The following is a 24,043-nucleotide window of genomic DNA, read 5'->3' as shown; positions in this document are numbered from 1 at the left end:
GCGGCAAGTTTCGGCAAACTTGCGAGTACACGCGCACGCATTATAAGGCCAACTGCCAAGCCGCCGTGATACGGCCGAAGGGCCGCCGAAGCTGCGCCATTCGCGCGTCTGCATAATGGAGGAAAGTTATCGAAACGCTTTAAAATGCATTCCCCAAGTTTCGTCAACAGATTGGCGAATGTTAACATATCGGCTTTCCCTCGAAACGTCCCCGAAACTAATAATATACAGCGACGTTATTAGTTTTCGAGAAACGCCGGAAGGCAAAAGTCGATACGCGCGTCCTTGCCGATACGCGAGGGGCGGTGAGTAACTCGAGCATTCGACATCGTCGTAGTGTCGCAGCTTCTGATTGATCATGTTTCGCCGCATACCGACCGGAAGGATCTCCGGATGGATGTCTTGCGCGAGCCACGTTGCTCTTCGCGATCCGCGAAGCGTCATGCGAGTTGTCGCTGCACTTTTTCGCCGCCCGGCGAACTCGACGACTCGCCGCCGCCGCCGCGCCGCGCCGATTTAATTCGGCTCGAGCCGAGCGGAAGGCGAAACACCCGGGGCGTTTCCCGGCGGGCGGCGAAGACGGCCGATTCCTAATAAGGTCGCCGAGAGGTAATTTATCGCGACGGCGCATCAGGAATTATGAACGCGCTCGTAAACAGAAGCGAACACTTTTCCAGTTGCAAGATGGCCGCAATGGGTATCGCGCGCAGCGGGCGCAACTCCCATTAAGCATCTCTCCGAGCTGCAAGGTAGACCCGACTAACTGCGCGCCCTGCCCGACTTCTTACTTTCTAATGAATATAAATATCGCCCTCTCGCTCCGCCCTGGAGCCGCTGCCAGCCTCGCTCGGCTCTCCCGCAGCCTCCTCCCTCCGTATAATTGTTTCCGAGCGAACTCCTAGACTTCCAGATAAAGTTCCTATTATTTTACTAACAGCGCCTCCTCCACCTTCGCCTTCTCCCCGCCTGTGCCCCGCTGTTTCTCCTCTAACCTCTCTAACTATCCCTTTCATCTCCCGTTACCCCCTCCCTCCCCCCCGTGGATCCCATCCCCCGCGCGCGGCGGCGGCAGCGGCTGCGGTGGTGGCGGCGGCGATGGCGGTCGAGTGCTTCGCGCTCACTCGATATGAACTCGCCCGCTTGCCGGCTCGATAAAATCTTCCCCGCGCGGCTCCGCAAATTTTATTTATCGTATTCTAGAAGTGCTTGTTTAACACGCACGAACGGAACGTACCGCTCGCTGAGAATCGATACGCGCCCTGCCACGCGTTACGGCCACGCCCTCTCGTTTATTTTGACGAAATTCCGATAGACGGGGAGGGGGGAGAGGCTAGGTGTGCACAGCGCGCGCGTTCAAGATCGCGTCGTTCGAGAGCGCAGCAAAAATCGCAGATAGGGGAATTAACGAATCCAATTAACTCCGCGGAGTCTGCCTGCCGCTGGTATCTCGTCGATTTCGCCGGGAGCGGCTTCGCTCCGTCCGCCGATTCTCGCCGCCGAGCGTTAGCCGCGATGCTCGCACTTTTGCGCGCGTGAAAGCTGCGCTTTCTCGAATCTTTAAATTCGCGAAACTTGCGGCCGCCGGAACCGCCAGAGTCCCGAATTTTTGGCACCGCAGCGTGGCTGCCCCGAGACACATCACCGATTCCTTCGCGTTTCATTCCTCTCCTCTCCAACATCTTGCGCGCCATCTTTCTCCCGTTCCCTCTAAACTTTTCCTGTAACTGTAAACTGTTTCTTGTATAAACATCCCGTCCCGTCGATTCCTGCCACGTGCACGAAGTGGGGCGAACTCGAGGCGTATCGATCGCGTCGCGATTGTTCTTATTATAATTGGACTCGAGCCCCCGTGTTTCTGTTATAAAACCTTTTTAACACCGTAGCGTAATAGCGGCAAACGCTGCGATATTGAATGTCACGTCGAAAGCAGCTTTTAGGTGACAGCAAGCCAACGCGACGCGGCTCCGCCGCGTTTAATCCGATTCTTCTCTTTTGTGTCCGGTGGCGCAGCGAGCGCGTTCATATTTCATTCGTCGTAAGAGCCAGCGGGATATCGTTAAAATATTTACCTTCCGCGTCGAAATAGAGCTGCTGGAAATTTAATCGATGCAAACGCACGAGGCTCGGTTGACGCGCGCCGCTACGCAAGCACGGCAACGTGCCGGATACCCGTTCGGAGACCCGTCGCCGTGTTACCTTCAATTAGCTCGCGCGAATCCTTTCCGGTTGACCATAGCCGGCATTAACCGCATCGCTAGCGGATTACCGTTGATCCTCACTTAACTCGCGCTAAATCACGCGTTTCAACGTAACTTGTAAAGGACGTCCGCGCCCCTTAATCTTCCGAGGGCCGAAAGCCCCTTCCTCTCGCCGGGATTACACGTCGAGATAACAGGAATTGTCAAACGACCGGCGGACATGAATCGCGGCTGGAATTCCTTCCAACGGTGCGCGCTGGGTCGCTTTAAACTGTTGTATCACGACTATAACTCTAGACACGTCGTCGTCGTCGTCATCGTCATCGTCGTCGTCGTCGTTATCACCGACGTGGTAATTATCGTCTGAGAGCTCACGGTCCTTGACAGGATATAGAAATCGCGGAATTCCCAATCTGCAGTTTTCGACGTCGGCCAATCAACGCGCCAGCGCAGACCGACTGAGCCGGATATGGGGCTGCGGAGGAATATGGTGCCGCCGCTCCGTTTATCGCGGCAGCCGCGGCCGCGGCCACTCCGGGGATCGTGAGCACTCGTTTCCCACGCAGGAGATTGAAAGAGGCCCGAAGAATTCAAAGTTTCCGAGATTCCCGGGATACTTGCTGCTGCGAGTTCCCACCGAGTCCGAGCCGCGACCGCCTTACAACCCTTCCTCTCCCACCCCCCCATCCCCCTCTCCCCACCGGTGTAACAAAGACCGCGCGCGTGCCCAATCGATGGAGACGGCGGAGATAATCGCAGGTACTCGCGGTGGTAGCTTCTGGCATGTAACAGGACGTCGTAAGTCCTCTTAACACGAGTCGCACAATGGCGGTGAGCAAGGCCTGTGTGTGTTTCTATGACCGGGTCAGTTCCATAATACCACGCGGGCGGCGCAGCGAGAGCCGACCGTGGGATGAATGTTACATGTGCATGCCACTCAGCAGATTGCAGCCAACTGAAGTGCAGTCAGATATGCCGCACAACGGCAGTAGTATCATCCTCGAATGGCGCAGACACTAGCGATGGCGCTCGTCGAGAACGCCTAAGCCAACCATTGGCGTAGCCCGAGTAAATAACTTCATTTACGAGCAGTTTAAGAGCACATTGTCATCGCTACGCGCCGACGGTCTGGCCTGTGACTAATGTATGACACCGACAATTTCGAGCCTCTCCCAGCCTGGGATTTCAAAGGATCGACGGAAAAGTGCATTAGAGAGAGAGAGAGAGAGAGAGAGGAGGGGAGAGGGGAAGAGGAGGAGGAACTCGACGCGATATACGACCGTCGCTTTTTTGCTAATTTGTTGTCGCGACAGTGGAAACTAACACTTCGGAATCCAATTAGAACCGTTGGGCGACTTGAAATTGCGAAACCTGGGATTGACTCTCTGACTTTTTCTCCGGATAATAGATGAGAAATCAACGATGCTGCGGATAAGAGGCATGAACCAATGAGAGCTTGACGCGATTAAAGAATTGACGGGAACAGAAAGTACGAAATCGCGACCGCAGATTTCGAAGATGGAAGCTCGAGGATGATGAGAGAGAAAAGTCGTAGAAAATGCCGAAAACCCGCGACATTAAAAATGCCGTGTGCAAGGAAAAGGCTTGTTTAGCGGAGCATGCGCGATGGTGAATCTTTTCCATCCTCAAGTCACACTGAGGGATTGAGTAAGACATAAGGTTTCAGATAGCAGATGTCCAAGCTCCCATAAATTCCGCTAAAGGTTAACAATTCCAACTATCCGAAGTATCAAAGTCTCGCAGATTGAAATTTCCGAAGATTCCAAGTTCCAAAGTTCGAAAGTTCTAACGACTGGAAGTTGCACGCGCGAAGGTCCGGCGTTCTAAATATCTAAACTTCCGGGCGGAGCGGATGCCGGGACGACGCCAATGTGACGGGTAGTTTGCTATCGTAAAAATGCCGAGCGCTCATCTATACGTCCATGATATGACGCGGTCGAAATAGTTAAATAGAGATAATGGACCAGAATGGGATTGGCTTCTCGATGGTGCTGCTCGTTCGGATTATAAAGATGGATGAAAGCAATCGCACTTCGCCGCAGAAACTGTCCGCAGTTTCACATTTTCCCCAGAACAAATCACATCCTAAACTACCGCCCGCCAAACGGACCCAGCTCTTTTTTATCATTTTCCACATATTATTCCGACATTCCTCTGTCATCATGAACACGGCACGCAGCTTAAAAAAGACAAACTGCCACCGGTAACGAAGGTAATTAACAAAAAACACATATAACGCCTCTCTCTCTCTCTCTCTTTCTCTCTCTCTCTCTCTCTCTCTCTCTCTCTCTCTCTTTGCGAGGGCGTAGGTTATTATTAATAATTATGGAGACTTCATCGTTGTAATTAAGTAGCCATTATACACAAATGTAACTTAAACAAGAAGGATGCTCAAATATGATATAATCATCTCTCCGCGGTTGTTGCGTAAATCATTTGTATATTAATTACAATCTCTATGTGATTACACAGATAATAGCAAAAATTATCACAATTACCTCGGTCGTCTCAATCCCGACATGTATAACGACTCTCATCGGATTCCGCATTGAAGTTTCCACTCTCATTGCTCCGATAATAAATTAGCGAAGGAATAAGCGTTGAATATTGTAGAAGACCGCGAGATAGACTTAATTCCGATCATAGCACTAGCAAGGTAAAAGTAAACAACTGTAATTATCAGCACGGTGCATTGATCGCGCCGGCTGGTATTCGTTTCTCGAGGAGTATTTGCAAGAGGAGAAGAAGAAAAAGAGAGAAAGGGAAAGGGGAGGGGGGAAGAGAGAGAGAGAGAGAGAGAGAGAGAGAGAGAAAGAAAGTATCCACTTGTTATTTAATTATTTTCTCCCGGTTCAATATCTCACGGCGCTCTGGATCCATCTGTAAATTAAGTTGGCCGCCACCGCATCCTGAAGAGGCGGCGCGCTGGCAAAGATAGAGGAAGCATGGCTCACAGACACCTGCAACCCTCGCTTTTCCCGGGCACAAAAGGAAAGCCTCCTATTCTTTTTCAGCACGCGTCTCTCACCTCAACGTTCAATTATCCAGCGAGGGCGATGAAGTCACCGACTCCTCAACCGAGAGAGGGGACTTGCCTCTCTCTCTCTCTCTCTCTCTCTCTCTCTCTCTCACACACACACACACACACAGCGCGCGTCTCCGTCCGAGCTTCCGAGGCTGCACGGGCAACTTACGAATATGTTTGCTTCGAGGGTGCATTTAACTTTGGAAAATAGCCGCGTCTCGCGCATTGTACTGTAAATTCGGCATTCACCGGCCTGCCGCTCTCTCGCTGTGAGCTCTCGTGCTATTTTAGAGAAAATTGCATTTTCGATATCGCGTTTCTCGTGCCTCATAGTAATTGCATGAGTCATTCGAGAGGTCGACCGTGCTCGCGAGGAAAATAATGCATCGTTCTGTTTAAACGACGGGCAAATTATTTATAACGTGGCCGAACGACAGCGAGAGAAAGAGGACGGAGAAAGGGAGAGAAAATTACGAGCGACGACGCTTTGGGAAAGAAAAGTGACTCATTGCGCACCTTTCCGTGTCGCCATGGGGGGGAAGAGGGAGAGGGCATATTATTATCATTTCCAAATGTTTGCGCTTTGCGAATTTCTAGGATACATTTGTTTCGGCTTAACAAAGTGCTGTCCGCATTAATGCGGTTTCGGCACAATCGATACGCGCTATTCCATGGGGACAATATCGCGCGTGCAGAGCAAAATTTCAGGATCGCGGGCACGTCGGGTCACGGTGCGGTAAATGATAATAGTCGGTCGGGATTTACGTTTCGGAATTTTTCATCGCGGTCATTCCTGATGAATGGAGCATGGACACAATACGTGGCGTACGACGGTTTAACATATTTTGCGTGATATATCGCGGCGCCTTTTGCCACGGGGCCATTGATCGCCGCCGCTGTGGTATCCGCGCGATATTTCATACGTTTCGATGAGGCATTTTGAGATATAATTGTCGGAATCTGGAAACTCGGCGGCGCGGGGCGCGGTAAAAAATCATAATGACCCGATTTAGCGGCCCGGGCGAGACAATCTAACCGTGCGACCAATCGATGCGCGCGTTTTTCGCGTACATCATGACAGTTTGCCACGCAAACGGGGCGATCATGGGGCAACAAGCTGACTCATAAACGCGCCCCGGAGTTGGATTACGTCGAGTTATATTGTGTTACAGCTACATCTCAAATTCCACAATTCCACTAGAGCTGCAATTATTTCGAGTGCTGTAGCTACCGAAGGCACGGTTATGCAACACCGCAGCCGGCCGAAGAACCGACGAAGATAGATGGTCCGAGGAGAACTCGTCGCGCAAAAAATGTATCCCTATTCCTCTCTTCCGCAGGAAAAAAAAATTTCCAAAAGTCCGATGGGGCTTGTCCGAAAAACGAGTTTCGAGTTTCGAGCGCAGACCAGCGCTACGAGAAAGCTGCTGGGGATGTTCCGGCTCCGGGAAGAATTCCAGGACCCGCGAGAGAGGCTGAAAGTTTCGACACCACCCAAAAACCGGAGAAGGTCCAAAGATCCGGAGATACGAATGTCTCTCTCCTCCCTCCTCCCCTCCCCCCTCCTCTTTCTCTCTCATTCTCTTTTAGTGTGGCCCGCACGTATCGTTGAGTTGGCACGCTCGAGCGCGCAACTCAACTATGAGTAAACGTAAATGGCCGGAGGGAAACGCGGTATAAGGGGTGTGAGAGGGAGGGAAGGGGTCGAGAGAGAGAGAGAGAGAGAGAGAGAGAGAGAGGGAAAAAGGGGAATACGCGAAGCTGAATGCAAGGGCGTAACGATGTAACGACTTTTGTGGGAGGAATGCGCGCGCGATACCCGTGACGAGCCTCGAGTGCGAGGAATCTCTACGGAATGCCTCGGGATACAGCAATATGCATATACGAGATGCAATTCGGGAATTATGCGTAGCATTAAATGTAAACTGTAATGCACGGAAATGACAGTCTTTTTAGTGATTAATCTTGGCCAAAGTGCGGAATATCAGCAATTTGGCTTTAAATCACGCTGGAAGAATGAGAGAGAAAGAGAGAGAGAGAGTGGCTCGCACAGTTAGATATTGATAAATGTTGGAATCGGATGCTTTCAAATACTAAATGCTTGATACTTTGCGCCTGACGCTGATATTCCGAGTATACGGTGCCTCAGAAATCCCCTGTGAAATGTCGGAGGCGTGATTTTCCAGAGCAACAGTCTTGATGAACTCTTTGCGAAACAACACGACGCAGACGAGAAGAACGTTCATCGGGAGTTCGATATCGGCCGGCTGCGGAACGGCCTGTAAACAGTCAGTGACTTAGAAAGTCGGCGCGCTGTCGATAAAAAAAGAAGTTGCACGTTCGGGAACGCCAATATTCTAAATGCACGGGCCCCGAGAAAAAAGGAAAAAAGAGAGAGAGAGAGAGAGAGAGAGAGAGAGAGAGAGAGAGAGAGGAAAGAGAAAAGAGAAAAAAAAAACAAAGCAATCGCGACACGGCACCCAGTCTCGGGGAAACATAAATTTTCACACATGGCCGATCGTTATCAAAAACCGCAGCGGATTCACGGCGGTTGCTTTCGTGGCGTCTAGACGAGTGATGTATTTGGCCGGAAGTGAGGTCGATCGATTATAGCGGAGAATGTATAACGATTGACGTGCCGTGGCGCGGTACATCGCGCACGAGCGGATGTAACGGTATCGTGTCGTAATTTTGGAAAACGACGCTCGAGGCTATGCTACACTCGCCGCAGTAGAAATACAAACAGCGGGGACATGGGAGTACTACACAAGCTCTCTCTCCCGTTTCGAATTGCCAGCCCTCCGGTCGCACTCCCGTCATCCCCTCGCTGGTTTCTCCGCGATAAATTATGTGCGTGGACCGTGGGGGTAAACTGCGACCTGTGGCAGGTATGCAGTAACGATCGGAGAAGTTGGATTTGGGCGGCTGCGCTCCCCGGCCGAACTTGTTTGATTCGGCGAGAAGCTTCATGATTATTGCAAATGAAGATTGTAACCGTTCCTCGGGAGCTTTATCATTATCGTAAAATTAGATCGTAATGCGACGAAGCGAATGCGGGCTCACACTTCATGCCCGTTGCTGACCGGAATTGCAATATTTCTGGAGACGTCGACATTTTTCTATCTTGAGGATAGTCACATACGAGTTAACGCGCGACTTCATCGTATTCACTCTCGCTTTTCGCTCGCAATTTTCATCGTTAGAAGACTCCCGATCCGCAGACATGTATTCGATCGAAGCTGAATGGGTCAGGTCGGCCTAGAGAGCTGCTACAGATCGCCGTTTTTCGACATCCCGTTCGTTCAAATTCAAAGTCATTAAAAATTTCCCTTCTCATATCTCCGTGCGTCTCCTGCAGATCCTTAGCGTTTCTCGCACGAGCAAGAAAAGTCAACGTTGCGCACGCGAGAACGTTTTAATTGGGAAACAAGTTTCTCGTCAAAAGGAACTTCCGCCGAGGCGAGTGGCACGTCTCGCACTCGGAGGGGGAAAGTAAATCGTCGCAATCTCAAGAGAGTCTTTCCGACCGATAACGAATAAGAATTAAGCGCACGACCGGCGCGAGTCATCGCGGTAGCACGTTATTAATTGTAAACGTTAAACTTCTCTAGCGGACGCGTTTAAATGCATGAGGCGTAGGACTCGGTCAGGACTTATCCTCGCGAAACCCCGCCGCCAGGACTCGCGCAGCTTATCCCGTGTGCTCCGGCAGGCCGGGCAGGAAACGGGCAGGAAACGGGCAGGTTCTACTTCGCGTCTCGACATATTTACGCGCGCCACGATAACCGGACTGTTCTTTTTAAAGCGGGGCTTAAAAGCTTGCTGACCCGAGAGAGCGGAAGAGAAAAAGTCGCGGCGCGACGCGGCGCGGCGTGACCGCGACTTCAAGCGAATACTAATGCGGCGTGGAAATGCCCCTAGATTTCTTTCCTCTTCGCACCTCAAGTTACGCGCACCGCTCGTTTGCGCCTTAAACGGTGGCTGATACGCGCCGGTAGCCACGCATAACAATTCATCCGCCCGCACCGATCAATCGACCAATCCGTCCGGCCTCTTCTGTCATCGGCCTCTCTCCCTCGCCGGCTGTTGTCTCGCGAAATTCTTCAAGGGCTCTGTAATTAGATTGTAGCCTAATCGAATTAGCAGCGGAAACTTTGACGTCTCGTGTAATTGCAATTACAGCAGTCATGATTAATTTATCCCCGGCAGGCGCCGCTTTGGGAATTCCCTCGAATCGGAAATACGTACACATCGCCGAGTTCGCCAAGTAATCATACACGCGCTAAAAAGAGGAGCCCAGGTAGCCGTTGTGTCTCAGGCTGTTTGTTCCTTGCATGCAGTTGCAAAAATTGCATCTGACGGCGACAGTGGGAGATGTTCGCGGCTGAAATAAGCGGCTATATTGTCCGCAGTGTAGAATCCCGGAACGAGGGCATGACAGAATAAAGATAGGGGAGGTCGAGAGGAAAAGAAGAGGCGACAGAGGGAGACGGAGTGGCAGAGGGTGGGACAAAGAGGCGAGGGGCTGATGGATGAAAGAAATGCACTGATATCGTGCTCATCCTTTTCTCATCCTCTTCCTCCTCTTTCGCGGCGTCTTTCGGCCGCGCGTCCGTAAATATTTCTCCTGCTTATTTTTCCATCAGCGCGCCATTATTCGCCGCGTGATGTCGCATGCAGCGAGTGTGCCGCGATCGCTCAGGCAGCCAGTAAATCTCGTCTCAAGGCCGCTGTAGGCGGAATGTCTCGGTCGCGCAAACAAGTCCGCGGGTTACGACTGCGCAAAATACAGGATATTCAGCAGCTGACACCGATCGGCCGACCGCCCCGCGAAAACATCTCCGACCGCCGGTAGTGACGTCGGACGACCCCGCGTGGACGGTATTGATTGTCGCCTCATCTTCTTATCAGTAATTCGTCGTAAAACCGACGTCGTAAAATTTACGTCTCTCCTTTGCCGAGCGTCAGATAACGACGAGGGATGTAATTTCGGGAAGGCCACTGTCGCGCGCGCGATGATGCACCAGGGGGTGAAGGGTGGCAGAATGGGAGGCAGAAGGGGAGGAAAGGGAGAGGGGGCGCAACGGGGTGAGTGGCAAAAAGCGTTGGTGGAATGCACAAATTTTCGAGTCGAATGCATTACGAGCGGTCGATAAACGCGCGCGCGCGTTTATAGGTGCTGCTAGCGGCGGCGCACGCGAGGGGGGCTCATCGCGTTCCGTCGCCCTATCTGGTCGAGACGCCTCGCGTGTGCATTGGAATACATGTAGCGCGGATTGAACAGCGTCGTCCGTGATAATGGAAGGCTTTGCCAAACCGTATATGTACAACACTGCATCTATCGGCACCGAGCGCCCGGATCTCTCACGCTGCCGCGGCCGTCCTCGAAGAGAACGGACGAGTCGCGGAATTCAATCCGCACGAATCTTTGGCGGATCAGACGTGACGGTGTAGGCTTGGACCCGAGGCTGCGTTTCGGTTTTCTTCGCTCTCGCGAAGATACAGAAATAAGATCGAAGATAATCAGATGCGCGATATTTCGTGGCGATATATACCGGTAGAAATCTGCCAACCGAGAGACGAGGTTGCTTCTTCTACGCTATGTCCGAAATTATTATTGAGTTACTCTCCTTAATTCTTGAGGAGGTGTCAAATAATGTGTAAGAAAAATTGTCTTTGGTATTTTGTTCCAATTGGCTTGGTCCCGTAATTTTCTGCATATTGCCAGATTTGATTCTTTTGTATAAATGAAATTTAGTCTTTTTGGTCGGTATTTGGAAAGTACCTAATTTATGAGACGAAATGAGAATAAAAGTGTAAATTTGGCTTATAAAGTTCCGATATGTAATTGCATTGAACGATATTACCGCGTATCAATTTCTTTTTCTTTGAACGGTGGAACGTTTTAATTCGCTTCTCTATAATTTTCATGTCACCAGATTCAATTTTTTCGTGTGAGTGAAATTTAGTCGAGTATCTCGCTTATGAAAGTAACGAATTCCAAATCAGATTTCAGGTTCGGGTTAAGTTCCGGTTTCGATAATATCAGCGTCTCCTTAGAAACGTTTTAATCGTACAAGTGAAGGATTGAGGTACTTCGAAATCAAGTGCAACCGAGCGGTATCTAAGAAGCTTGCATCTCGGCTTTGCCCCGGGATAAAACGAGAGAAAGCGGAGTGGGTCGCGGTCGGTACACGTTCTATCGTTCCTTCGATTCCTGGCGTTCAGCCGGTAGCTCGCGCGATTTCGCAAAAAACGGCCGACACGAGTCCGCACTTTGCCCGAGCGAGACGGATATGTCCGTTACGCGGAACTGCGGGAATCCTCGTTGCTCGTATCCAAAAATGGCCGCGACACCAGCCGGAGATGCCGCCGAGAAGCCGGAGTATCGAGTCACGAAAAAACTGTCGCTCGGATGGGCCAATGGTTTTACACGTAGAAACGTTTAACGTTAAACTAATCCTCGGCTTCGCAACGTACGTTGCTTTCCCATCGAGTTTGCTAAAATTCTCGAATTATTTCGTACTACTGCCTTGATCGGCTTTAAACTTCTCGTTCCACTTACATCAGCCAACGTGAATTTCTCATTAAAGTAAAACTATCCAATTTCCATTCATTTTAAAAATAAGGATGCAAATTGTCGATGCTTAGGGGGCCATGTGAATATTTCGTCGGTTATATATACATATAAACAAAAAAAAAAAATATATATATATAAACAAAGAATGAAAATATTAAACAATTTCATAAAATCATAAGAGACGGTTGAAAATGGCGGACTCAACCCGATATAGGTTTAGATATATCGATTAGCAGAAAGCCACGTGCGACAGTCTTACAAATGACACCTTTTCTACCCCCGAGCAAAGTAATATTCGTGCCGACATCTATACGGGGGTGCGGCAAACAGTGCTGTCAGGAGTTTCCAGCAGTTTCCATCAGATGGCGGAGCCTGGCGCGTTTTCCGCCCCAAGGTGGCTTTATCCACCCCTGTTCGCTCGCAAAAGAAGCTGTTTTCGTGTTGCAAGTGGGGGAAGGAAAAGGAGTAAAGGAGAGAGAGAACGTCAGTCGATCTTTAGGGAGATTTTCGTTGATTTACTGCGCCATTATCGGTGCGACGCTCGCTCGCGCGTCAACCAGCTTCTCCAGGCATATCGAGACGCCGTAAAAGGGCTGTAAATCCATTATTTATACGAGCACGCGAACCGATTGGAAGAAGGTCGGCTCTTCGGGGCAACGTGAGTTACGAGGTCGGCGTTGTCTGCGCACCGTGCCCCGTAAATATTTATCTCGCGCCAGGCAAAAGCGACACGCCGATAAAAATGATTACGCCTCGCGATAAAAACTGCTGTACACCGGGAATTGATTTTTTCTAGTGGCCTTTACCAGTGCTAAGCCGGGTTCGAGCACCCCCGCTTTGAATCAATATGATGCTATCGGTTGGTCCGTTGACGCACGCTATGTATAATATATGTGCTGTTAAATCTCTCGTTACAGCATATCACGCAATAATAATTATGTCAGCGTAAATTTATTATTCTGATTATTTCGCACTTTTAATTATTCCGTATTTTTCAACTTAACTTTTAAAATATATTATATTCGACGCGCGGTATCGCTCGTTATTAATTTTTAATTTATTCCAAATAATAATTTCGCACTATCAGCTTTTACGGTACGGTGACATTTCTCATCGGTAATCGAACGACTAAAATACGCACTGTATAATAAAACGCTCTGTGAGCGTTGAGGTTGTACATTTACTCACTTGATTACATTGCATTCGTGGCCGCAATTATTTAAACAATGTTTAACAATTTAACAGAATGTCCGATAAATTACTACGGTTCGGGAACGACGAACCGAGGAAAGAAGAAAATATTCCAATTCGTGAACAATCGTCCTCTGTCCATAAACAAGAATATTGTGTGATAATTTTAAATATTAATTAAATTATAAACTTTAATTTGTATTCCAACCGAAACGTAGATCATCTTCCACCTTAACGCCAATACAAGGCCCAATGTCTTTCCCATTTACACAATCATGCTAATTGCTTCTTATTTCACAGAGGAACAATTTCACGTCCATCCGAAACGCGATTATTTTTCCTTTCCAACGGTTTTTGTTTCAAGTCGCTACGACGTCTGGAAGCGGAGTTATCGACGCGTGCATCGATCCGCGCTCTCGATCGGCGCGGCGGCGTGCCGCTGTGGGGTAGATCAGGCGCGGCGCGCATTTGGATGTAAAACAATAGTCGCATTCCGCAGGCTAGTTTCTCAGAAGCCATTTTCGCATTGTACGTGACGGCATGCTGCAGCATGCGGCATACAGCGAGCGCGGCCTTGCCCCATTCCGCGACCTTGTCCCCACTTTGCGGCCCAGACGAGCATGGCTGCCGCGTCACTGAGAGCGACAAGTGCAGGATGAAAACACAGCGCGCTAGCATGTACGAGAGTAAGCGGCAGCGCTCGGCTCGGCGCACAGTGTTGCAGAAATCGCTAAACGTGGCCAAAATAAGAAAAAATAAAAAGCGAAATTTTCGGCTCCCGTTTTTAATATATTTTTAATTTTAGTTTCTAATTTATTTTCTAAAAGGTCCAAATTAATAAGTTGTAGTAACATTTTGATGAAATCCAATTGTATCATGAAGATAAGTGAATTCAAATGTACACGTGATGCGAAGTACAGAATAACTGGGTTATACCTCCAAATGATATAACTGATTTTGCGTTGAAACAATTTTTTATCATGAAAATGATGTTCCCTGTCTAATATCTTATCTGTGTAGTTTTATTTCCAATAAAGAGTATATTAGAAAGTTATAAGTATATACAATAAAAATTAGATTTACAAGACTCACTTTTAATATACAATTAATCACTTATATCGTGATATATAAAAAATGCATCATTCGCACCATGTTGTAACTTTGTGAAAATAAAGATAAAATATCTATTAATTCTTTCTATTTATTCTTATGCAAATTATAGAAAGAGCGATATCCAGCGCTTACAAAAATATGATAAATTTATGAGCAGAGTTTGACATTCAGTGCGCTTACGGTCAGACGCTGTCTATTGCAGATAATATTGTTCAACACAAAAATTATATCCTCTATCAAAATTCTTTATTCTAGTTAATTTTGCTAATGTTAACTACAAATATAATAATTAACGATAATGTTTATATGTTTTAATATACAATTAATCACTTATATCGTGATATATAAAAAATGCATCATTCGCACCATGTTGTAACTTTGTGAAAATAAAGATAAAATATCTATTAATTCTTTCTATTTATTCTTATGCAAATTATAGAAAGAGCGATATCCAGCGCTTACAAAAATATGATAAATTTATGAGCAGAGTTTGACATTCAGTGCGCTTACGGTCAGACGCTGTCTATTGCAGATAATATTGTTCAACACAAAAATTATATCCTCTATCAAAATTCTTTATTCTAGTTAATTTTGCTAATGTTAACTACAAATATAATAATTAACGATAATGTTTAAGCTCTAATTAAATAATGTAGTAAACAATAGTAAAAATAAAGACTGTAGAGTTATGAGAGAGTATCATACAAGAAAAAACTCGAGAATTGCGACGAATGAAGATTTATTTAAAAAACTTCTTTCCTCAGATCCCATCATTTTGTCTTTAAAAAAAGTTTCAGATAAAAAGGCCGATCCCTTCCCTAAAGAAGTTATTGAATTGCTTGCAAATCCAATTGTAGCAAATATAGTTTCGGGCGATGAATAGTTACATTAAATATTTTGTTTAGTTATATGAAGTAAAAAGCAGAGGATAAAAACTAAAAAAGAAAATAAAAACAAAAAATAAAAAAACAAAAAAATAAAAAAACCAAAAAGTTAAAAATAAAATAATAAAATTAGAAAACATGTTATTTTAGTGATAAAGTACTATTATTTACAATATAGTATGCTTTTCATTCAACTATAGTACATTATAGCGACAATTAATTTATGACCACTATTTGGAGATTTCGCAACACTGTGCGGCGAATCGAAACCTGTCAGCGCCACGGCTTTAAATGACTGTAACTCGCTAATGAGTCGACGTAGCGATGTGAAACAAAAAGAAAACTCTTTGTCACGCGTTCTCGTACGCGGCTATGCCGCTGTTTTATCGTTAATTTGGCAGAATCGAGCGTTGTGACTGATGAAAGCACGACAAGCATGCCTGGAGGAGCAACACATAGCCTTTCATTCGCGCTGAAATCGTTTAAAGATTCCTTTGTTTGTCTCGTTTACTGCAACAATGACGAGATTGATGCAAATTAAAGGAGATACCGAAAGGGAGTAATCTATATTATACAACATATATTCTTGATATTTGTAAATTACGTTGCTTTATAGAGTGTTTATATTTTAGTAAGAGATTTTACGAGCTTTTCTGAGATAAAATCTATCAATAAGTTCAATTTTGCTTTTATGAAAAAAATCAAACAAATATATATATTTCCCTCCGTATTTTTAAAATAATATAGGGTAAAACAAAATCGTCTTGCTTTCGTTAAGCTCGTCATTTGACACGAATCTTTCTCATAAACATAATGCAAACTTATTATATGCAGTAGGTTTGAAAATTTTTGAACAAGTTCTCACGATAACATGGTGTTTCTCTCTTCCTTTTTTTCCAGATAAATGAAAATGCATTTCGCATCGGCGAGCTCAGACGTTTCGCGCGAGTTACGAGCGTGCCTTTTTTATAGCGCAAAATACGCCATCGCTCGGGCGTAGGAATGGTCTTCCTTTTATTAGGATATAGATTCACGCGAGGTGATTTATGACGGCGGCGGTTCCGTTGCTGGCGCGCGCTCACGTGACGCAGGATGAAAATATCCCCGCGCATGATTCGCGATACATCAATTTTATGCAGAACGCATCGATCGATTCGCCTTTCAATTTTCATGTAAATTTCGCGGCGATCACGTGTCCCTGTCGCTTTCTCTTGTTCTCCCGACGCTTGTTCCAGCTCGAGATCGCTATGATGTATAGGACCCAACGGACGGACAACGCGAGCATCGATGCGATTGTGTAGCAACCGTCGCGCTGTATCTCTCGCGAAGGACAAGTGAGATAGAATATTTGTCTGTCACCATTTCGTTTATGTTCTGCAAATATCATGGAGCCCAACTGCGACGGACTCTTTATGCAACGAAGCATTCGTGGTTGTTTCGAAAATTTTTCCTGCGTTCCCTAAATTGTTCTCATCCTCGTACACTCTGGATAATAATCGATAATAATCGAATTAGTCGGCCGCAGGTTTAGAAAGCGGTAGTAATGAGTCGATATCCTGCCGCGGAAAATGTGGGGCGAGTTATCGTTCGCTGAAGCGAAGCAAGAAAATCCAACGTCACGACCGAGTGTCTTGATTTATCGAAATATATCGAGTACAGACGTTCTATGGGACGTTTCGAAGGAAATAGGAGGATACGTTAGTTCGGCGAGCGGCCGTCACTGATAATTGAAACCGTTAATGAAATCTTAGGGTAAGCTTCGCGGCTAAATGAGTTTTTAGAAATCGCGAGAGGATAAAATTTTCGTGATGTTGTTCTTCCTGTCGTTTTCCTAATGTGATACGTACGATGTTCGCATCGTGAAATCCTCGAGTCTTTATGATCTTAAATTTTATCTTATGGAATTTTGGGACTTTGGAAATTTAGGAAATTCTAACAGACTCCCTGTCCAGACTCCGATTGTCACGTATTTCGTAAAGGCAAGTTGTAAGAGGAAACTTGCAGCGTGATCCTTCTTTCTGTGTCGGCAGTCATATCACTGCTTGACTTTGTGCGTAATTATCAGTCGACGGCGCAATTATACGCAGGCGATTGTATTTGAAATGATGTATTCACGCGATCCGTGACACGGGCGATATTCAGCTGTCAGCAGAAAGTTCGGCGGGGGACGAATTTATCGATAAGTCGGCTCCCGAGCTTTCGCTTCGATCTAATTTGCAGATCGCATGCTAAAAGGAAATTACGTCGTTTGAAGGGTGAGCGCGGAAGGTTGCGAGTGCGGAGAATTTATAGTTACTCTAATATCGAAAACTAACTGTGTGAATAGTTTGCAAGAGGAGGGAGCGGGCAGAGGGGGGTGATATAAATTCCGGGGCTAATCCCGCGCTCCCGCTTCTCGCGAACAAACTCCGGCGACAATTTTTCCGCCGATGTAAATCAGAGATCCTCGAAGGGTACTCTCTCCACCAGCACCCGAAAAAAGCTCCTTAAATGCAATTAAAAAATTACCATCGCCGCGGACGGTGAGATATCGCCAAATAGTCACGCTCGAATGGAAATTTTACCGTTTACTCTCAGTTTGCAATCGGTGCGATAGAGTTTTCGCAGAAAATGATGATGAAGCCAAATGATCAAAAACGGCATAGGGAGGGAGGGGCGAACAAATCTCTTTGCGATATGATGATCAGTAGAATTCGTTTCCTATTCCAGGTCAAAAGAATCTACAGAGGCATCCAGTCATGGTGTTCATTCACGGCGAGAGTTACGTGTGGAATAGCGGCAATCTTTACGACGGCACCATACTGGCGGCTTACGGCAACGTTGTCTTCGTCACGATTAATTTTCGACTCGGCATTTTGGGTAAGAAACACACGCTTGATCGATTTCCGACCGACTTTTCACGGTCTCGGAGAGATAAGAAAATCGCCGCAGCATCGACGTCGCGTTCCTTTTATCGTCCCTCTAAGCCCACATTCTCAGGAGGACGAGCGGAGGGCGAGCGTTATCGATCGATCTATCATGCAGAAAAGTACTAACGTTTAATACGGTTTTACTGCGGCCCCGTATAAATAACTTCGTTACGGCTCGTCGTTTTGCAAGGCTGCCCCGCAAGCTTCTTATCTAAATTTTTATCGCCCCGAGCGCTTTTCAATATTGAACTTCGCCTTCGAAGAATGCTCGCCGAAGCCGAACGATACAAGGCGGTCGACTTAGTACGCCGGCGGAAGTGTAAGCGGCGCCCTCTGCTGTCTCAGCTCGAACGCAAATTATTTTGCGCTTCGAAGAAACGCACATTCCCGGCAAAGTTCAAAGAGAAGATAAGACTGTGACCCAATTCGCAATTGCTCGGATCGCCTGAATGCAGGATATTCAATTGTACTTCCGACTCGGCCGTTGTTCATTCGGCGATCTTAGAGAAAATTGCCTCCTCTTTGTTGTAACCGCTGTGGAACAGCGTGGAGCTCTCTCTGTACCTCGTTAGTTAAGAGGGCACTCGTTGCTACTGCAACGTTCTACATGTAAAAAATAGTCATACGGGCGATTTAACAACAATGAGGCCGCGCGCGTCGGAGAGAGATCCCGGCTATTTGCTATGAAAAAAAAAAGAAAAGGGCCAAATACCGTCCCGCGAATCGCGCGTACACCTTTCTCATCGCCGGATAAAAATGCGACCGACGCGGTAATAAGACATATTTCATCGGCGCAGTGGCCACATGCGAGAACGTCATTACTCAGAAAGTCTGCTTAAAACTGCCATTTAGTAGCGTGTCGCGGCCGCGGCAACTGCAATCCGAAATTGCTGTGCACAGTGGTTGTCCTAAAGAGGCTAACAGCGAAATTCCGGCAATCCTTTCTCGCGAGATGACAACGACGCGCGATGCAAATGGACGACATGCCGCGCGCGCGTCGGCGCGGCTGCGGGGTACACTCGGTATATCTGATAAGTGGAGTGGTTCGCGGGGGAAAAAAAGGAGGCGGACGCGAAACCATAATCATAAATTAGGTTAAAGTGCTGGGGAAGCGCTTAGTAACCCCGACCCGCTCTAGGCGGCCAGAGTTAGCCCGTGAAGAGTCCGCGGGTAACTCCAACTCATCCTGCCGCCGCCGCCACCGCCGCCGCCGCCGCCGCCATGTCTGCCCTGTGCAAAACAAGGCAGAAATATAGTCCCGAGCGCGAAGCGGCTGCCGAGCGAAAAGAACAACGCCGATCGCGTTACCGCGCACGAGAAAGTACTTCATGCTTAAGCACGAGGGGAGAAATTTCGCATCTCCGCGGAGCTCATTAATAGAGACATCGAATACGCACGCACGAGTCCCCGCTGATCGTGGGGAATCCCCGGTTGTGTTCCGGGCTGCTCGGTAAGAAAGAAACGCGCGAGGAAGACCCGCCTCGGTACTTTTAGTTTCGCGAGCGACTGCCGTGAAGTTGTCATCCTTGAATTAGGGTTTACTTCTTGCTCACATACTCTCGAAGAACTGCTGGATTCTCCCGAACACGCCGGTTCGAAACTACTTGAACTTTCGGAATTTTTGCCGATCAGAATGCGCCCGAACTTGACGTTCACCTCACTTCTCGTGTTCTCAAATTGTCGGAGAGAGAGAGGGAGAGAGAGAGAGGGAGAGAGAGAGAGAGAGGGAGAGAGAGAGAGAGAGAGAGAGAGAGAGAGAGAGAGAGAGAGAGAGAGAGAGAGAGAGAGAGAGAGAGAGAGAGAGAGTGAGAAGGGGGGAGGGAACGAAGGAACGAACGAGAAACGACCAAGTTTCAAGATCCCTTTTATTAAGTTCTGAGTTTTCTGCAGAGTCTTGAGTTTTCCCGAATTGTATTTAACGCCGAGAGTACGTAATTGCTTTAGATACCGTGTTTGTTTAATAATGAAAACTTGTCGCTCTTGTCGCTCAGGCTTCCTGAGACCTGGGATTAGGGACGACGCAGCGAGCAACTTTGGACTGTTGGATCAAATAGCGGCTTTGCTTTGGCTAAAAGAAAACATTGCGGAGTTCGGGGGCGACCCTAACAGTGTCACTTTGGTCAGCCACGGGACTGGGGCCATCTTCGCTAATCTACTCTTAATCAGCCCAGTCGCCAATAAAAAAGGTAAAGAGCACACATACACACACATGTACAATCCAATTCGACGTAACCTGTCCCAAGAGCGAGCCAGCATTTCGCACGATTCATTCCCCATTCTCTGCGTTATCGGTAATCGGCTTGCCTGTTCATTCCTGTCGGTCGTTTTAGAAAGAGGAAAGAAAAAAAAAGCAGGATCTTTCCGAAACACGAACGTCTACTATTCGGGACGATTTTTCATATTCGGCCGGAAGAATCGAAAGACGGCGCATAATCCAGGCTAATCCTTCCGCTTACTGTAATTGGAAACATTATCCGCAGTTATGTGAGAGGGTGAACAGCGATCGCATGCAGAGATCACGATTTCCGAGGCGGCGGGAGATAATCGTGGGATTAATTGAACGAATCAGGGCGAGAGAGATAGGCATATGCGCATTTGCATCAAACGCAATGCACCACTGTTGCACGGTGGTGACAATGTACAGTGTGCTCTTGAACCTATGATTCATTGGTCCTTGAAGAACTCCTGGAATTAGCCCGCAAGCGGGAAATTAGCCCGCTGCTTCTTCCCACAACTTTTAATCCCGCGCTGAAATGTCTTATTTCAATTCGTGAGAAGAAAGTTTCAGTCGTGGAACTTTCAACAGAGAAAAATTGTCAAATGCCTGAGATTGGGTAGTTAATTTAATTTGCTCAGTTGGAAACGTTTCTGCTTTTTTCCTTTTTCCCTTTTTTTTTTTCTTTAAGTAAACGGATTGATGATAGCGATCAGGTCACGAAAGAGAGAGAGAGAGAGAGAGAGAGAGAGAGAGAGAGAGAGAGAGAGAGAGAGAGAGAGAGAGAGAGAGAGAGAGAGAGAGAGAGCATTCTCTCACGTGATGATAAAATTACAACAAGTTCAAGATTCTCTATAGCCGTTCTCTATAGCCGCGTTTCGGCAATTATTGGATTGTCACATCGTCGCCACCGAATGGCCCCATCTGTCTGAGCTTCAATCATTCCTTTCAAATTTTTCCTCGGTCGAATCGCGAGCGCCTGCATTGTGATATTTTCGAGTTTGACAAGGGGTTAAGAATCACTAGTCTACACGTGTTCCACGGTGTGTGCACACATCGACCGTGAGCACTCAAGCACTCTCGGGTATCCGCTGGCGCTCCGGCAGGGGCAGTGAGAACGGGCGAAAGCAAGAAAGAAGACGTCGACCATTTTTCACCCGGTCGGCCCGCAATGGCGGCCGGGAAAAGGAGCTTTTCTCTTCCGGCCGAGCGCACAATGCCGCCGCGTCCGGCCAATAATTATATTGTGCAATGAAAAATAACCGGACTTAATATTTTACACGTCGAGACAGGTGCCTGCCCATGCCATGCGGAGGTTCTCAAGCACCGGTGCCATTTTATATTTGCGCCAATGGAGCCGCGCTTCTCCTGCGTCCGTTGCAATCGGGATTAGGAAATGGCCAATACAATATTTTCCGTTATCAAGGAAACGCTCTCGCCGTGATGAATCGTACGTTCCTCTCAAGAACGTTTCATCGATTTTTCAAATCTTAACTCGAGCGCAATTTAAGGATTATCTCAAATTTATAATTACACAGGCGCAGACATTTTTTATTCATGCACCAGGCAACGCGAAGGCGATCAATTTTAACTCGCAGGTCCTTTGTCCCTTATCGCTCGAGAAAGTTTGAGAACTGCTGGACCGTATCGAATAGCTAAGTTATTAATCACCTGTCGCACCCCCATTTTGTTGGCGCAGGTTTGTTCCAACGAGCTATCCTGATGTCCGGGTCGGCGATGAGCGCAGATGCCATCGGTAAGGCGCCCTTGCAGATAACCAAACAGGTAAAAGAAGGCGCCATTGCGTGATAATAGTCGCGAATAAAAACGTGAGATGAGGATTGATGCGTTTGAATTCTCGTTTCGCCGAATGACAATTGAATCACTGCGGCATCTATTACTATTAATCCCGCAGTTGATCCTCGCTTTTCGCGTATTTTATTTATTTTTGATTTTTGCTTTGTCTACACACTCAGTGTCTCAAAACTCCGGATCTCTTCGGGTCCAGATTTGCCGATATTTCCTATTTGAATTACGGATTTTCAAAGCGTCAGTCTCACTCTCCATTACGAGGAGCGACAGATTCCATATTTATAAACTCCAAAATTATAAATTGCAAAGTTTTCGGATATGTATTTTTCCGAAATGTAATTTCGGCTTTCTGAATTCATGCAGATCCGTAGATTGCCTCATAGATTTGCCTCTTTCCTCATATTTTGTCGTTCCAACTCTCGATCTCCAAATGCGTTCACATTTTCATCGAATGTCGCATTCGGAAAGCTTCGATTTTACGGCTGTTTAAATTTCCAATGTCCGTCGGAATTCCCATATATCCACATTTACGGCGAATTCCGCGAGTTTCGTTATAACGGGAAGCCCAGCGTTTATCACGCTTTTTATTTCCTACGCGGCGACGTATGTTTCACAAACGGCGGCGTCGTGTTTCTGCGCTGCTTGCAATTTGAATTCGACGGAAAGAAATATCGTTGCTCGTCACGGCGAAGGAACGTTACACAGTTACATCGATGCCGTGGTGGAATGAGGCTCGCGAGCGAGTGGGCGGGCGAGGGGGAGGGGGGGGGTTGAGGGTTGGCCGCGTTCATTGCGCTCGTGAGCAATGGCGAGGGTCGTTTTTCAGGTGGCGCACGCTCTCAACTGTCCCACCACCAGCGACAGTGAGCTGGCTGGATGCTTGCGCAACCAGGACGTAGACACGTTGCTACGCGTGAAAATCCACAAGCCGAAATACGTGCCGGCTTACGCGCCGCTAATCGACCGCGCCGTTATCCCGGACAAGCCGTTCAATTTAATGGAGGACGTCAAACTCTTTGGCAGGTACGATTTGGAGCTTCCTCTGCCGCGCGCTCGCAGACAATGTCGCTCGGCCCGATCCCGTATAGTCTTTCCAATCTCGAACGGCGTTTGCCGAGGGCGTGTTGCGCTGAATTGCGCGAAAGCGACTCGCATACGTGGTAATTTGCACGTCGAGGAATCCGCGTCGGGACGTACGCTCCGACGTGTGCTCCTGTTAGACTTAACGAGTTGTGAGCGCGTAATTGTTCGCACACGCGCACGCATACACACACACACACACACACACACACACACATACATATGAGCTGTTTCCTTTTCTTTCAAGGTTCGATCTGATGTACGGTGTGACAGAATCCGAGAAATTTCACATCCTGCCACCAGTTGCTTTGTTGCACGGTATGCTTGACGGACAGAGGGACGAAATCTTGCGAGACCATGCCAAAGTAAATTTCCTTATCTTGCGAATTGCGCTTCTCCCCCCTCCCATCCTCTATCGACCCCGCGGAGAATCCTCTCGTTCTTATATCTTTACCTTCGATTTATCTTCCCATCTGCCTACGCTCCAGTTCCGGTTCTTTGGAGATTGCTTCAACAACTCCTCTCCCCCCACTCACCGCTTGTAATTCTTGTCTTCAATTCCAATTATGTTTAATAATAACGAACACTGCGATAGTCGCACCCTAATTAAAGGGGCGAACTAAGAGCTTGTACTGTCAGAGCTCGGAACGTTTTTGCACCTACAGTGACTCTGAATTTCCGCACGACGACATTTTTCTGTATCGAGAACGTGTCCTCAGGCGACGCACGAACTGGAGCCGGACCTGATACTGTCGAAAGTGCTGGAGCAATACGGCGATTTTTCGAGCGGATTCACCGACGAGTACGCCACGAAGAATCGGGACATGGTGCTGGAGGCGCTATCCGACAGCGGCACCGTGGCGCCGTTAATAATGACTGCCAATTTGCATTCAAGGGCGAACCCGAAGAGCTACATGTACGTCTTCTCGCATCCGAAAGCTATGCAAGACTATTCTGGCGTAAGTAGGTCTCCGATACAACGAAGATCGATTATCGCGCGACTCAGACGCCTCTC

At 47.6% G+C, this 24,043-nt stretch overlaps 1 protein-coding gene across 2 annotated transcripts in view; it reads left to right on the top strand.

Moving 5' to 3' along the window:
* The window catches only part of LOC105183490 (uncharacterized), a 52,810-nt gene that overhangs the window by 16,849 nt on the left and 11,918 nt on the right, over positions 1–24,043 (top strand). For both annotated transcript variants that reach the window (XM_025303939.1, XM_025303937.1), the window contains exons 4-9: positions 17,722–17,871; positions 19,913–20,107; positions 21,836–21,921; positions 22,775–22,971; positions 23,276–23,393; positions 23,748–23,987. In XM_025303939.1, the coding sequence (XP_025159724.1) occupies positions 17,722–17,871; positions 19,913–20,107; positions 21,836–21,921; positions 22,775–22,971; positions 23,276–23,393; positions 23,748–23,987 (986 nt within the window). The remainder of the gene's footprint in view (positions 1–17,721; positions 17,872–19,912; positions 20,108–21,835; positions 21,922–22,774; positions 22,972–23,275; positions 23,394–23,747; positions 23,988–24,043) is intronic.

This window comes from Harpegnathos saltator, unplaced genomic scaffold (assembly GCF_003227715.2).
Source record: "Harpegnathos saltator strain DR-91 unplaced genomic scaffold, Hsal_v8.6 scaffold58, whole genome shotgun sequence".
NCBI lineage: Eukaryota > Metazoa > Arthropoda > Insecta > Hymenoptera > Formicidae > Harpegnathos > Harpegnathos saltator.
Note: the sequence above shows the minus strand (reverse complement) of the source record. Positions and strands in the feature narration are given on the sequence as shown.